Below are 16437 nucleotides of genomic sequence, written 5' to 3'. Positions count from 1 at the left end.
ATACCATTGATCCTCCATTCAGTTGCTTTAATTATGGAAAAAAAAACAATTTAATTAAGGATTGTTGTTTTTGGTTTCTCTGATTCACTTTCATTTCTGTTGGATTGAAAAATAATAGAAACACATTTCAAAGATTGAACACATGGGTGAAAATGTGCAAGAGAAAGAGTAATAGAGGATGGAATAAACAAATGGATCCATCAATATTTCATATTAACAGAAACAGCAGCACATGTGATTTTTAAAAAAATAATTGGGAACTCAGCAGGAGATGCATCTTTTATGGCCCATCAAAACTGTGTGTTTGTTCACTTTGCTTGAATGTGGATAGAATTGATGCAATGAGGTGAATAACCTTTTCAGGGGTATCCGCAAGCTATGATCGAAAAAAAATCAAGATGTAATCAAGGTTCCATCTACTTTATGCATGTACAGCACATAAAAAACAGGCAAAATTTTGATTACACCATCACAGCTGATATACTATACTTTTTTAAACCATGTCTTGTGGACGCTTCTCACTCTTTACAATCATTTCCATTTGGGAGTTAGTTTTATTCAAAGGATGAAATAGACTTGCTCCAATGATACAATGATATATAGCAAGGGAAGGTTGAGGCCTGTTTAAAGATAAAAATGGATGCATTGACCCATTCATTTTAAATTTCAGGTTTTTGAAAAAAAAGATTAAAAAGTATACTGCCAAAATCAGCCATTTTGTCATCAAACTTTAATGAAACAATTCTGAGGTTCTTTAACAAACCATAGTGAGGAACAAGGGATGGTATGATTAGAGGATTGTAGAAAACCTAGAATTTTCGTATCATTTGGACAGGAAGCCAATAAAGTTATAGGCAACAGAAAATTGGCCGGCTCTCACATTGATATTGCTGGGGAAAGTGAAACGAATGCAATTGAATGAACAAGACAATATAAAGTAGCATTTTGTACACCTCAGCCTTTAAAAGGAGCTTGCAAATCATCTACAGGCAGCTTTAAGAGACAGGTCTATAGCCCTTTCCTCCCCACTTTCCTTTGAAGAAAATTTCAGAGCACAAGCACACCAAAGATGGCAACCTATCATATGGACTTGAGTAAGTAGAAAAATGGGAAAGAATGGTAGGCCTGGAATCAGAATAATCACAGAATGACAGGCAAGTGGCTGTGTCAGAAAGGACACCCTATATAGGTCACATATCAATTGAATACTGACACAACCATCATCCTGGTGGCCCTTCACATTCCTGCCAACACCTGCAAAGCCCACCAGCCAATCAGCAGCAAACAGTAGTAATACAAAAGTGGGAATGTGCATATTTTGATCAATGCAAATAAACTGTTCAGTTTATTGAAGGGCGTTGCAGTAGCATCCATCAGCTGCTTTAGATCAGTCTCTGTGCTGGTTATTTCTATACCAAGTGTAGTTCAGGGTCAAAATGACAAAGGACTTTGAGGGACAGATGTCCAGCAGTATTTTGGCAGAGGGAGGTCTAAATGGACTCTATTTCTTTCAACACTTCTTCCTGTTCTGAGAGAATGCATAGGCTGCTTTGACTCCAGAAAGTCTTTTCTTCTGTGTTATGCAAAAACTGTAGACCAAGAAAACAGCAGCAACTCACTCTTCCCCAGAGATGTTAATGTTTGATCCTAAAATTAGCTTCAACTGTAAAAAAAAGGTGAAAATCTATTATATTATAAATCTACTATGGCAAAAATGAATAGCCATAGGCAAAGGGGGGGAATAATTCTGCAACGCTATATTTTATTGCTGACCATATGACATAATTTATTTTAAAATTACATTTCTAGTCCTGTTGGTTGAGAAGCTAGAAACCTAGTGGCAGCAAGAGATAACAGCTGCATTTTACTACCCAACAGCGTATAATCATGCTGGCCACATGACCAGTGAAGCATCTTTAGACAATGCTAGCCCCCTTGGTTAAGAAATGAAGATGAGCACCACCACGTAGAGTTGGACACAACTGGACAGGGAAAAGCTTTACCTTTACCTTAAAGATCCTCTTGCCTTGTGACTAGTGAAAACATAATAATTTAAGCAGTGTAAGTAATGTGACATGCTTGTGTTATGTTGACAAAAATAAGGGATATAGAACAGGACATCTCTTGTTCAACTCTCATACCTGCCCAATCTACCTAGATGACTTTCCTGTTCTTATGGGTCAGTGCAGAATTTCTCCTCGGCAACTTTAAGATGCATGAACTTCAACTCACAAAATTCTGCGGACAGCATGCTGGCTAGGAAATTCTGGGAACTGAAGTCCATACATCTTAAAGTTGCTGAGGCTGAGAAATGCTGGGAGTTCCAGAACACATCTGGAGTGTTCAGAACATGTAGTGGGCAATCTTGCAATAATCATGAAATAGCTTCCATAGGGGACAGAACCAGTTACAAAACATTAGTTTAACAATTAGTTTTACCTACCATTTTCTGCCTACTCCAATTGCTTACCTTGTTCTGGGTACATTGGCATACTCACAAACAAGCCACTGAACTGTAGTCTCCATTAAGCTTACAAGGTCCATTTTATCCCTAAAGTATTTTTTGAGGTTGCCACTTTACCATAGAGCCAGATTGGTGTAGTAGTTAAGGTATCAGGCTGGAAACTGAGAGATTGTGAGTTCTAGTTCTGCCTTAAGCAAAATGCTATCTGGGTGACCTTGGGCCAGTCTCTCTTAGTCCCTGGAAGAAGGCAATAGAAAACCACTTCCAAAATCTTGCCAAGAAAACTGCACGTTGTCAAGGCAGTCAGCAGAAGTCAACATTAACTCAAGGCAAGTGGAGACACACAGGCCCAAAGATACAGAGAGTTTTCAATGTAGCTTGCCACTCCTTACTTCTTAATTCATTTATTTTAATTTATCAAGTCAGGAGGGGAGGAATGCCAAGAGAAAAATCAGCAACCACTTTAGGGTGACCCCCTGTCTTCAATCTCTCGTGGTTGAATAGAATGAAAATATCCTCCTGGAACTTACTTGCATACTCCTGGGGCGTCATGGGCTGCTTTATCACATGACTGAAGACAGATTTCCATTCCTCCTGATCTTTCTCTGTCTCACAGGTGAAGATGTAGTTGCGGTCAGGAGTTACAATAATGATGCCATGTGTCCAGGTGAACCTACCCTGCATGTCGTGTGGCAATCCTTTTATGACATTATATCCTTGTTCTTCATTGCCCAGGAAAACTTCACCTTTAGCAAAAGCATCCTGCATGGGGTAAGAAAAAAAATACATCTGTCTTAAAACCATTTTGGGATTCTAGACTATAGTTATAATTTATAACAGAATGCTGTCAAGATGGTCTGGTTGTTTCCCCTGAGAAGGAAGAAATTTGTTAATACTTTAGCTACAATACCCTAACCTTAGAAAGAGGAACAACAGCTGGTAGAACTGAAACAGTAGCAGAACATTTCTTCATTCATTCTTAATCTGGACAATAACCAATGTTCTCTCAGCAGAAACATTTAAGGCTGCAGTTATCAGTACAATGGGGAGATCAGTATAGTCAAGATATATTCTGCTGCGAGTAAAGTTCTGATGTTTCCCTCTTATCCATCTTGTCAGCTTCCCGGTTCCTTTCTTTCCTCCAGATATTTTCTTCCAAGCAGCTAATTTTTATCCAAAATCTGCTTGGCTGATAAATACAACAGATAGTTGCCATCTATAATGATTTCTGATGAATTTCTGAATGCAATATATGGACCCTCCACCTCATGTATGGCAAACTTTAACCTTAATCATTGTACCGTATATTTCTCAGATAGACTATAGCAGTGGGGTCCAAACTCGCAACGTCACATGACGTGTCGTGACGTATCGTGACTTTTTTCCCATTGCCAGCAGTGGGGTGGGCGTGGTTTCGCTATGATGCATCCGGCCCGCGGGCCAGCAGTTTGACACCCCTGGACTATAGTGTTTGGCCTTTGGTGTAACCACTTCAGACCAGATGCAACTCACAGTCCAACCTGGGTGATACAACAACCTGTTACTGCCTCTAAAAGGCATGGCTACCCGAAATGGCTTTGCAAATGTACTTTTTCCTGGTTTTTTAATGAGGCTTATACAACTTGTAAAAAGGCAAAGAATTGTTGTTCTACTTTCTTCATAGATCAGCCAAGGGAGGCTGTCTGTCTGATTTATGAATGAAGAACTCTAGCCCATTAAACATTTCTGGTCAAGTCCTGCTATTAATTAGCCTTACTGCAGGAGAAACTGTTTTTACTAATCAACCCCCTTCAAGATTCTCCCTCTTTTATCATTGGGGAGGAATTTGCCAAGCACTATTCAGAATCTTCAGTTAAAAATATGTTACACATGCAGCTTCTTAGGAAGTCAGCAAATTAAATATGTCAGTTAAACAAGAAACTTTAGATATTCTCTACAAAATAATTAAATCTTTCTATCTGAGTTGCTTTCTTCCTCTCCCCATTGACATTTCTGATTGATGATTACAAAACTGAACTTACAAGGATCTGACTGCATTTCTGTGCAAACTTTGACCCTGAAGCTTAAAACTAACATAAAAAGCCACCTTCAATACTGTTCCTCTTTGTGTTGAAAATGTCTGCACTTACAAGGTGGTCCAGCTCCTTTTGGCAGTAAAGGAGGGAAGGTTTTTTCCCCACAGATATTTTTACTGGTTTAAGACTTAGTAGAACATATGACTTATTGCCCAATTTCTGTTGTAATGCAGATGCTAAAATTTTCTGTAGCTGACTGAAAAGCAATATTTTGTAACTTGCATGAAATTTAAAACATAGAATTGGAATATCATGTTTAAACAAATAAATGATCAAGTTTTAAAGAGTATGAAACATGGTTCTTATGATCTTAACATGAAAATAATTCGTCAAAAGTTTCTTATTTATGTTTAATTGGCCTCTCCAGGAATGTTTAAGAAGAGCTGTGAATCAATCCTTTTTAATTACAAAAATGTACGGTAATATTGCAGGATCCAATGGTCTGTTACCAGGACCAGAGGTTTGGTCACTGGGACCAACCCAGATTGGATCCTGTAACATTACCCTGGGACATGTATATTCGTCTTCATTTGTGAAAATGTAATATGTCTGAGGAACACATATGTTTTAGACTTTAGTTATTATTTTTCACATTTGTAGGCCATCCTTTCAGAATGTTTCTGGGTTAATACACAAATAAAAGTACTAAGAAATCAGAAAACAATCCAAACCATATAAAAGAAAAGATGGCCAAACAGGAGATCATATATGCAGTAAAAATAAAACAGTGAGCCCACACCATACTTGAGCTCAATGCCTGGAGAAAGAGCCAGGTCTAAGGAACATTTGAACAGCAATAGCATTTAGACTTATATACCACTTCATAGTGCTTTACAGCCCTCTCTAAGTATTTTACATATACATGTATATTGTATGTATTTTTCTTTTCTTTATCTTTTGTATTACTGATTTGCTTTGGGGATTTCATGTTACACTGAAGGATTAAGGATGGTATCTGCTTAGCCTTAGGTGGGAAAAACCTTTCACTCCCCTGGGTATTATTGAACCCTCAGAATCCCAACAACATCTCAATCACAATCTTCCCCGATTGTACAAGGCATAGGAATGGGCAATGTCAAAGTTAGGTTCTTGACAAGGTTGCTTCAATCTTTGGGACTAATTATGGAACATATACAGTACATATGGAAATCAAAGATGAATGACCTTCAATGTCCTGGTAAGAAATGCAGAGAAATGCAATTCAAGCATATCTTGAATTGGGCACTGAATGGGGAAAGGCTGCTCCAACTTTACAATTGAGGAGATAATTCTTTCTAATTTAGAATACACAATCAATAAAAGGAAACAGTCTGGTCTGTTGATGTACTTTTAATAGAGGTTTGATATGGAAAAAAATCAAGTTGAAAAATATGGAATTTAACATAAGTGGGTTTTTTTTTTGGGGGGGGGGGGCTATAGGACTGAGTTCAAAAACCAATAACCCTATTTTTATTTCAAGCAACAAAATGACCATGTTTCTGTTGGACTAACATTTACTTAAAATACCTGAGTAAATGAGGAAGATGAGAGAAAAGGCAAAGTCAATTACTGGCTTACCAAAGGATCTTTGAAGTACATCAGCCTTCGGTGATCCAGACTGAACCAGCGCTTCTTGAAACACTCCTTTTGCTGTGAAAACCAACCACAGACATTTATAAGAGGAGAGAGCCCTCGCCTGGTCATTCTTTGGAAGCAGCATTAAGAAAAACAACTTCAATTCCTAACCAGTGCTAGAGTCAACTACTAGAGTGGACATTTGGGGTTTATCTGTTTCCTTTGTTGCTGTTTTTACATTTACCAGTCAATCTTTCCAAGGACGTTACAATAAAAATTTCACATATAATACTAAGCCAGACGAGACTTTGTGACTTAAAATAACCACAGTGTACTGTTTAGTGTGTTTTATGTCAACACAGGGAGATGCAACTTAATCAATAAATCAAATTCATTTTTAATTCTGAACCAGCCATTTTGGGAGTTTATAATGCTTTTGAACTTGGATGTTAGAGAAGACTCCAGAGAATACCTTCAATACTTCTTGGCTGGCCAGTAAACAAACCAATGTTTAATGAACAAATCAACTCAAGGTTCTCACTCATGGCAGAAATGATGAGGCTCAAAGTATCCTGCTTTGGACACAAAGAACTAATTCTCTGTGGGAGGCTCAGATGCTGGGTAAAGTGGAATGAAAAAGAAGAGGATGACCTGCAGCAAGGTGAATATAGACCCGGTTGCAGTAGCAATAAGTGCACCACTGGAAGACCTGAAGGTTCAGTTTAGAGAAAAATCATGATGGAGAAAATCTAAGAGTCAACAACAACTTGATGGCATGTTATCATCATCATTATGATGGTGGAGCAGTGGGAGCCTTGGTGGAGCAGTGGGCTAATGCCTCCTTAAGTAACACCAGCTGCCTGCAATTAGTGCAGGTTCGCATCCCACCAGGCTCAAGGTTGACTCAGCCTTCCATCCTTCCGAGGTAGGTAAAATGAGGACCCAGATTGTTGGGGGCAATTAAGCTGACTTTGTAATAATGCCGCTTGGGGGGGTGTATGAAAGCCCTAATAAGCAGGAATATACATAGAATGAAGGCTACTGCTAAGCTTGTAAGCCGCCCTGAGTCTTCGGAGAAGGGCGGGATATAAATGGAATTAAAATAAAAATAAATAAATAAATAAATCATCATCATCATCATCATCCCACTCAAAGCTAATGTGAGGCTTTTCACACACTGCACTTTCTTGAGTGAAAGAATAGTTAATTGTATTAAAATCTGTCTGGAATTGAGCACTGCTGAACACTCTTGTCTTCCATGCTCCCTTTCTTTTTATATATAAACAGACTTTCAGCCATCAAGAGATACATAAGAATAAACCACACTTACACAGCATTTAAAAGAAGCAATAAAAAGCAAAGGAAACAAAAAGACCAGAACACGTCCTTTCCAGCAACCAACACTCAGATAAGTAAGGATTAACACCCAACAAACAATCAAGCAGAAAACCATATCCTAATCAAGGAACTACCAAGGGGAAAACCATATCCCTAACAACATTGGTAGGGCAAGCTACTATATATACCCGTAAGCAGGGAGCAACTCCCATACTCACTAGCACTGATGATGTTATCCAGTTGCGTAATGAAATGTCTGCAAGCAAATAACCAAGATCAGACACATCAAAGGCTCCACACTTCAATCCTGAGCTACAGATATTATGTTCTATTGGAACTTCTTTTTGGGTGAATGGTAACAAAGTACAATAATAAATAATAATAAAGTAATAAGTAGCAATCAGTAATAAGTAATTATACCTTAGGTCCAGTTTTTTCCATATAACCTTCTCTTAAGAAATTCCGTGTCAACCGGATTTTCAGCTGCAGCAAAAAAATGTATGAGGATGATCTGTAAAAATGCCTTAGTTACTTTGAACAATTAAAAATTTGAATGAACTGCTATTTTATCCAGCTATTCATGCTGGACAGAGAAGAAAACCTGCATGAGTCCAGAGACATATAATTATCCCGTTGCACGGAGATAGCCAAAAATCTGAAAACAATTAGATTGATTATGTCACAAGGAAATCAGATCAGCTGTAATATAGTTTAGCTAACAGGCTATCCAGTTTTGCAAGATTCTTACCTCCTCATCACTAGCGCCAGGAAAGGCAATTTTAAGGTGGTTGAATTTTATAGCACGGATTGTATTGAACCAGTCCACAATTTCCTAGGAAGAGAAAAAGTACAATAATTATTAAAATATGATTGGTAACTTGAGCTTAAGGTGATCTACTCAGAAACAATTCTCACTTTACTTCTATGGAATTTATTTGATTGGTAAAAAGAACTTCCAGAGGGAATTCCTGGACCAAAGTATTTATTTATTTATTTATTTATTAAATTCCATTTATATCCCGCCCTTCTCCGAAGACTCAGGGCGGCTTACAAGCTTAGCAGTAGCCTTCATTCTATGTATATGCCTGCTTATTAGGGCTTTCACACACACCCCAAGCGGCATTATTACAAAGTCAGCTTAATTGCCCCCAACAATCTGGGTCCTCATTTTACCTACCTCGGAAGGATGGAAGGCTGAGTCAACCTTGAGCCTGGTGGGATGCGAACCTGCACTAATTGCAGGCAGCTGGTGTTACTTAAGGAGGCATTAGCCCACTGCTCCACCAAGGCTCCAAGTATGCACTAGAATAGAGTTTTGTTGTAATACACATGCACCAAACTATACTTCCTGTTTTTTAAATTAATTATTGGCACAAAGAAAAGGCTTTCAAAGAAGAATTAAAAGAGAAAAAGGAAAAAATACTCTTTAGATACGTTAGGTATAGAACTCTGTAAAATTTTAACCATGCTCTGGAGAAGCTTGCAGAAGGTTCATTTAAAGAGAATTTCCTTATTAGGCTTTCAAACACAGATATATTTACTGGCAATAAAAAAGGTCATGATGAACGGAGAGTTCTTGCTTTGCAAGTAGGTCTTATCTAGGGAAGAGTTAAAGACAGGGGGGGGAAATAAGAAGTAGAAATGATCTGGCCCAGCTCTAGTGAGGGTCTTAAATGTACCATTTAAAGATTGCAGCAATATTCCAGACTTTTTCCATAATTTCCTATAGATGTACAATAAACATATACACCAGATCCTCATACCTTCCCATCCTCGTGATAAACAAAGATGTTGCGAGTCTTGTTATGTTTAAGATAAGTGATCTGCAAGCCATTGGGATGCCTCATCTTTTCTGGCTGGAACATGGCATTGACAGTGTCAATTTTAACTTCTATTTTGGGTTCTCTTGCCTGAGAAGAAAATGGTTTTGCTATTATTTGTACACTATTAATGGGTAGACATAGCGCTACAAAGTTCCACTTCTATCCTCATCCATTTGAAAAAAGGAAAGATCCTTCTATCCCCAATGAACTTAAAAAATTTAGTTCTTGTAGAAAGCTGAGTTGATAGTGAGAAAGAAAAAGAACTGTAGAGACATCCAGACAATCAAATGATTCTCTGACCCTAAATAAGGCTGTACTCTGTGTACAAGAGTCACTTAAAAGCTAATTGTTACACACATCCTGTTTGATGAAATACTTCAGACATCTCTCTTTTTCAGACAGAAGAAATCTGCGTGGCTGATATAGCTGATTATCTCGGCCTCGTTTCCACAGGGTCCCTTCCTTCAGTCCTAGGAGAAGAAATACAAGCTGCAGAGTATAGCTGTGTTAAATCTTTTTAATTATGATACACTAGGTCACAACGGCTGGGTCAAACAGGTAGTCCTCAACTTATGGCTATAACTGAGCTCAGAATTACGATCCTAAGTTCTCCCCATCAGTAAGTGGGTCTTCACATGACCAACCCAATTTTACTACTGTTTTTGGAGTCTTGTTAAGCAAAACAGCAGTTGTAAAGTAAGCCCATTGTACCCATTGGATGCTTTTTGCCAGCAACCAGAATTAAAAACCGGTTTCCAGCAAAAAAAAAAGTTGTATATTGCAGTCATGGGATCATGGGATCCTGCAAACAGCCATAAATGCAGGCTGGTTGCCAAGTGCCCAAAATGTGATCACATGACCAAGGAGCAGACATTGGAATCCATTCAAATCCAGGTCATAAATAACTTTTCTGGGGTCCAACAGAATGTCAAACAGCTGCTAAGTAATTGGTCATTAAGTGAGGACTACCTGTGTACCAAATTATCAATATCAAATTAAATCCTAAACCCTAGGTTACAAACTACAACAACTGGCTTCTGGCAACATGCTTAACCACATTCCAAAAACCACATTAAGGGTAAATTCGTTACTGCAAATGTATACCCAGCCTGTATACACATTGGCCAGAGGGATGATATCAAGTCAGAATCACGCAATTATTATTTTTTATTTATTAATTTAATTTATATACCGCCCTTCTCTCAAGAGACTCAGGGCGGTGAATTAGCCTAAACTTTCCTTTACTTGGTACTTCCAGACATTTTGAGTTATAATCCTATAACTTCTAATTCCAGGCCATATTGCCCAGGCTCATACAAGCTATAACTAGGCCTACCATATTTCAGCTACAAAAATTCAAATGACCATTATCTCATTTTGGCCATTTTATTTTTGGTAGTCCAGTTACGGTAATTCTAAATTGTTGTGTACCTACAATTCCTCGTCATGTTACTTCATCTTTTGAATCAAGAGTGAAACTGATTCAACTTCAACAAGGCCAAATCCCCTCACTCGAAGAGGTCCTTTTTCCTTCCTATTCCTTAGTTGTAGTTATTTAAGAGCTTGTACAAGTGGTAATACCTGAGATGGAGCATCCTTTTGTTCAATAGGAGATATATCTTTTTTCACTTCTTTGAAGTCAGAAAAGAAACCCAAGATGTGGAGCTGCATTGCAGTCTGCAAGCTAAAGGATTGGCCGCAGATCCCTAGCTTCTGATGAAAGGTTTTTCCACCCCATTTTGTGAAAGCACCAAGATCCTGCTGCAGAGATCTCTCCAGAGCTCCTGTCTTCCCCCCACCTTTTTGTTGGATGGCTGCCCCTTGACCTTCCCTTGGAAAGGGAGAATGGAGATGAAGAGGGACCTACAGGCCATTTTTCTTAACTCTGGCAGTGCCACTAGCTTATATTTTTCATAGGGCTGGGCTTTTATTATCTTCTTCAGCACTAACAGTTTATCTGGGGACACTTTACAATAAAGAATATGGAGAAGATGTTTAATTTTTCATTTCTAAATTTGCTCTGCCTGTCTCCCCATGAGAAAGTCTTCAAACACTTGATGTATAATTTCACATCTTCTAACACGCAAAGACCACAAATACTGAGCCAGAATTCTTCCTGTTGCATTTTTGTTGGTTGTCACACTGTGACACTTCCTATGTTGGACAACAGCGAGGTGTTATTACCTAGAGCACTGGCAATACCATTTTTATGAACAATGTGGTCCTGTTAGAAGGAAGAGGTTTCTGAAAAGTGAACTGTATGCCTGATAGTAGTTGTTTGGTTAAGCATCGGGAACATAAGCAGCTGCCTTCTCCCATGGAATGTACCTTGGGCTTCTGTGTCATTTTGAGTAAATGAGAAATTAAATGACATTCTGCAGTTGTGATGTTTGTTGTGGATATGGTTTAATATGTAAGATCTAGTATTTTAGACATAGATGGATGGAACTAATGTTAGGAGAGAAAATTGCACTTCCATCAAATAGTGATTTTGCTTTTCCTAAAGCAAATTGTTTCTGTATAATCATTTTTATCTGTGTTTCACTATCACATTGTAGGCTATTTATTGCTGCCAAGTCTCAAAATAAGGAGAGGGGAGAGCAGACCATCCAAGTATAATAACAAGGAACAAATGCAAACTATACTATGCAGGAATAACTCAAAATTGAACTGCCCTATTACTAGCAATTTGTATTCCCTGAAATACATGGCTACTACTTCAATGTAACTTATTATAAAGGAATATATCAGGGATGTCCAACCCTTAAGTGTTTAAGGAGATGTTTTACATTTGTGACCCTGGGTACTCCTGCAGGGAATTCCTTCCCTTTAACAAAGCAAATGAATGGCTTGTCCACAACCTGATAGCGTAACAAGAACTACTGTACTGTAGTTCTAGTCATATTGGAGGGGAGAAATTCCACCAATTCCATCTTATCCTTTTAGTGGTATACTTGGAGGAAATTGCATTGGATGGAATTTCCCCTTTTAAATCTGGAGCCGGAGTTTTATACTAATCTCCCTGAAAATTATAGAGAGATTGATACAACATAAGCAGCTCCCACTGGGCTTTGCCTCAGGGCTTCCAACATGCTGTTTGGAAAGGCTATTTCACATGTTTTAATACGATTCAGATTTTTTTTTATTTTAATTCCATTTATATCCCGCCCTTCTCTGAAGACTCAGGGCGGCTTACAAGCTTAGCAGTAGCCTTCATTCTATGTATATGCCTGCTTATTAGGGCTTTCACACACACCCAAGCGGCATTATTACAAAGTCAGCTTAATTGCCCCCAACAATCTGGGTCCTCATTTTACCTACCTCAGAAGGATGGAAGGCTGAGTCAACCTTGAGCCTGGTGGGATGCGAACCTGCAATAATTGCAGGCAGCTGGTGTTACTTAAGGAGGCATTAGCCCACTGCTCCACCAAGGCTCTTTTGAATGAAAGGCATATACATTTGCATAATATATAAATAAAGGGAGAAAATCCATCATAGAATGGTTACCATTGGAATAAAGAACTTCTTTCTTTGGCTCCAGGAATTCCTTCCGTTCATACTTGGCTCGTATCCACTGCTCTCTCAGGACTCTGCGAGATGTCACCGCAAGTGATAAAGCAGGTAAGAGAAGTCCAAGAATGCCTACCACCCAATCTCCTATACTTTCTCTAGTCAAGAGTTATAGCACTTACTGACAGTCGCTGTAACATGGGTGGTAATAGTAAGCAGGTATATGAGCCTCGTACGTTGCTTTGGCCAGTGCATTCCCGTGCTGGGCCAGAAACTGTAAAGCAAGAAGAGGCAAATGCCCTCAGACATCCCCCCCCTGCACAGAAATGATCTCCATCAGTAGTATTTCTACCTCTCAGTTATCAAACTCCAACCATCCTCAATCCTCATATTCTGTAGAAAACTTTCTCTCTGCCAATTAGGGCTGGTAAAAGAATGCAGACCTGACCTTTCGGAAGAAAGAAGCAAACCATTAAAGAGCAGGTTTGCAGAAATGATTACACAGTCTTGAAAAAGAACACAGTTTAGCCTAGTGGGTAAAGCATCAGGCTAGAGACCATGATACTGCAAATTCTTATCCTGCCTTGGTGATCTTGGGACAGCCACTCTGTCTCAGCTATATGAAGGGGACAATTACAAAATACTTCAAAAAAACCTTGAAAAGAAAACTGCAGGGACAAATCCAGACAGTTGCCAGGAATCAAGAAGGCACAAAAAAGGGAAGGGGAGGGAAAAAAAACCTCAAATTTTGTTTAGGAAAAGGTGGGACAGAGAGAAACCTGGACAGGCTTTCAAGATAGTGTTATTCTACCTTATTACAATAAAATAGACTCCTAAAATCTCTGCTGCACCTGTTTCTTGACCTGTCCTACATCAAAGGACTAACAGCACCAATTCATCAATTATGAGAGAGGGGCTTTGGTTGGACACTTTTCTGAATTCTTACACCACTGCACCCTTTTGCTTAGTAAGCTGCTCAAAGACATGAGTGTCTGCAGGAGCAGAATTTCATGTGGCCCTCAGCAGTCTTTCAAGTTAGTCAATTTTCTGAAAATGGCCCTGACCTGTCAGTCTGTCCAGATTATTGACTCTTTCCCTTAACTACAGGAAACCAAAATCTGAAGCAGGCACGCTGGAAAGCCAGCAAAGCAATATCCCCGATCTTGTAGGAATAGTATTCTCCTAGCAAACACTTATATCTGAGAAGTATCTTAGTTGTGGATAAATAGAATTCATCTGCTGCAATTAAAACTGAATTGGGATTTTATACCGTTTGTTCTTTGTCCAAAATTGGGCATATACCGGTAATTCCTTCCCTGCTGCTGCAATTTAAGAAAATAATAATAATTTCCCCTCTCTTGATATCTGCCTCCTTGAATGCTTTTCAGAGAAAAGACAGTTTACATGACCAAAACAGATAACGGAAAGAAACTTCTCAGGATAGTACTCACCTGTATCTGGCTTTCCTTCCAGCAATTCTTTATTGACTTAACTTCACTTATATTAGAGATCTTGTGGTGTATTTCTGAGCACTCATAGCAGATGAAAATACCCAAAGCACAGGAGACCCAGCAAGGATCTGAACAGAATCAAAGAACATCAATGGTTATGGACTGACTGTTATGAGGTTGAGTACAACAAATCGGAGGGAGCCTAAGTTCCTTAAGGTCCAAATAGCCATCAGTTAATTATCACTGCTGCTAGTTGTTCATATGTCATTGTTACTTGCAACACCTTTCTTCAACCTAATATCTCAAAGTTATTTATCAGTCAAGAACTGACAACGGACCCTCTTTGGGGCCTTTCTCAGAGTCCTGCTTGGATGTGTATAGGCCACACAATACTGTGATGTTATAGAATAAGCAGGGCAGAATTTTTTTAACCTCCTTTTTTGTTCTATTTAAGGGTAGTTTTAAGGGTGAGATTGGTGCCATCCAAAATAAAAATATAAATCCCCTAAACCATTTTTTTCTTAGGAGGCCAGTCTCTGCAAATACTTTTAAAATGAATCAAAATCCCAGATCAGCCTCCTACACTTTGGGTGAACTCCAGTAAGGGCCTGGCAAAAATATGGTGCTATCAGAGTATTGGGAAAGGCTTTAACTCCATGTCCTATCAAAGGCATGATCAGTTAAATTTCTGTTCTTTCTGATACAGATTAGCCAGGCTGTAAACAATGGAGACAGGATTAAACAGCTATGCTCTGCTGTTTCAGTTTATAATATCAAAGGTCAAAGAATACCTTATGAAGATGATTTATTAAATAATATCCTATTGTTTTATTATGTGTGCCTCTCAGTGGCCTGCATTAGTTCCATGTCAAAGGCCCACCATATAAGTATCTCTTAGAGCCCTGCAGCCCAAGTGGTTTGTTAAACCTCAAATGTTCATGCCATCTTCAGGATACAGCCCCCTCATCAATGCTTAAGTTTTTTTTTTATTACATCCATTTCCTCTATCTGAAAAAAAAATCTGTAGTAAACCAATCTTTTTCTCCAATACCCCAAAAGACTGGATACCTTCAAATATTTGCCTCTGTCTGGATGGTAGTCCTTCTCTTAAATAAAGTCCAGTGAGTTCATGCTTTCTTGGTCCTTCAACAATCTCCGTATAGTAGTATTACAATTCTTCATTTCTCTCTTCCAAGGAATTCACTCTTATTCTTTGGCAGTGGAAGCAATCTCCCTTCCTAACTACTGCTAGATGCTGAACTTCGAATCCCACCACCCATAGGAAGCATGGCCAATCATGTAGTTCAGCAACATCTGGACTGCTATAGATTCTTATCACTGAATGGAAAGTCAGAGAGACAACAGCAAGCACATTCCTGTGTTAGATGGCTACTGTCTGCAGAGAGTTACAGAACTCTTAATCCTTAGCAGAACAAAATATTTAATGTACAACATACAGCATACACAGCATTCCATATTTAAGAAATCATATGATAATATTAACCATCTCTTCCTTGTCCTAAGTGCCAGGCATAATTCCTCCATCTGAATTTCTTTTAAATTACTGCGTTTTTTTCAGGAGCTATCTTTGCTAGTTATTACTTACTGTTACCACCACCACATTTCCCTTTATTTACCAGGCTGCCCGCAGTCTGCACATATGGCATTTTCTTTTCTCTTCCAAACTTCCTGAAGGAGGTTTGTATTTCTCTCATCTTCTGCAGCCATTTTGCTCAGTTGTTTTTTAACCCTCCAGGAAGAGCAGGGCCTTTTTTATTCTCCTCCACGTGCATAGGAGACTGATGTAGAGAGGTAGGTTTCTCTCCCTTTTCTTTTTTTTTCCAAGGGGAGAGAAAGAACAACAACAGGAAAACAACAGTCAGTGCCCCTGCAAGGCAACTTGAATGATAGACTGCTTTTGTAATCCAAAGCAAGTTCAGGCCGAAGGGTGTTAGGTAGATTCAAGTGACAGGAGAGTGCCCTAGTGCAGGAGACCAAAGCCGTGGGTGTAGACTTAAAGGGAAGTACAGCTATTAACCACAGAACCGGATTTTCCATCTCAGAAAGGGCTAAAGGACAAGCTCATTCGTTTAAGCACTGCTCTGTGATCAACAATACTGTATGGCTTCCCCACCCCTTTGGTAAGTTCAGAGTACTTGTAATCAGTCACCTATTAGCATGAATCATATTTGGAGATTTAAAAAGTGGGGGGAGTGAACTTG

General features: G+C 38.9%; 1 protein-coding gene across 1 annotated transcript; it reads right to left on the bottom strand.

Annotated features, from left to right (window-relative positions):
• Nucleotides 1-404: 404 nt before the first annotated feature.
• LOC308670152 (arf-GAP with dual PH domain-containing protein 1-like) lies at nt 405-16212 on the bottom strand. The gene is made up of 11 exons (XM_081331409.1): nt 15853-16212; nt 14216-14343; nt 12947-13038; nt 12762-12844; nt 9612-9724; nt 9195-9341; nt 8180-8263; nt 7852-7914; nt 6097-6168; nt 2995-3226; nt 405-1663 (listed from the first exon to the last, which is right to left on the bottom strand). The coding sequence occupies exons 1-11, from the start codon at nt 15941-15943 to the stop codon at nt 1635-1637; spliced, it is 1134 nt and encodes a 377-aa protein (XP_081187535.1). The 5' UTR covers nt 15944-16212; the 3' UTR covers nt 405-1634.
• Between the last annotated feature and the right edge of the window lie 225 nt (nt 16213-16437).

Source organism: Vipera berus (genome assembly GCF_964194415.1).
Source record: "Vipera berus genome assembly, chromosome: 6".
NCBI classification, from domain to species: Eukaryota; Metazoa; Chordata; class Lepidosauria; order Squamata; family Viperidae; genus Vipera; species Vipera berus.
This window is presented reverse-complemented; position numbering and strand designations above follow the sequence as displayed.

What these genes read in the sequence shown, in the direction of transcription:
- LOC308670152 (XM_081331409.1), bottom strand. Translation starts at nt 15,943, where the DNA reads ATGGCTGCAGAAGATGAGAGAAATACAAACCTCCTTCAGGAAGTTTGG. An exon ending in TTTATCACGAGGATGGGAAG is followed by an intron (nt 8,264 to 9,194) that starts GTATGAGGATCT and finishes TTCTCTTCCTAG; the next exon opens with GAAATTGTGGACTGGTTCAA. An exon ending in GACGCCCCAGGAGTATGCAA is followed by an intron (nt 1,664 to 2,994) that starts GTAAGTTCCAGG and finishes TTTTTTTTACAG; the next exon opens with TTGAAGCTAATTTTAGGATC.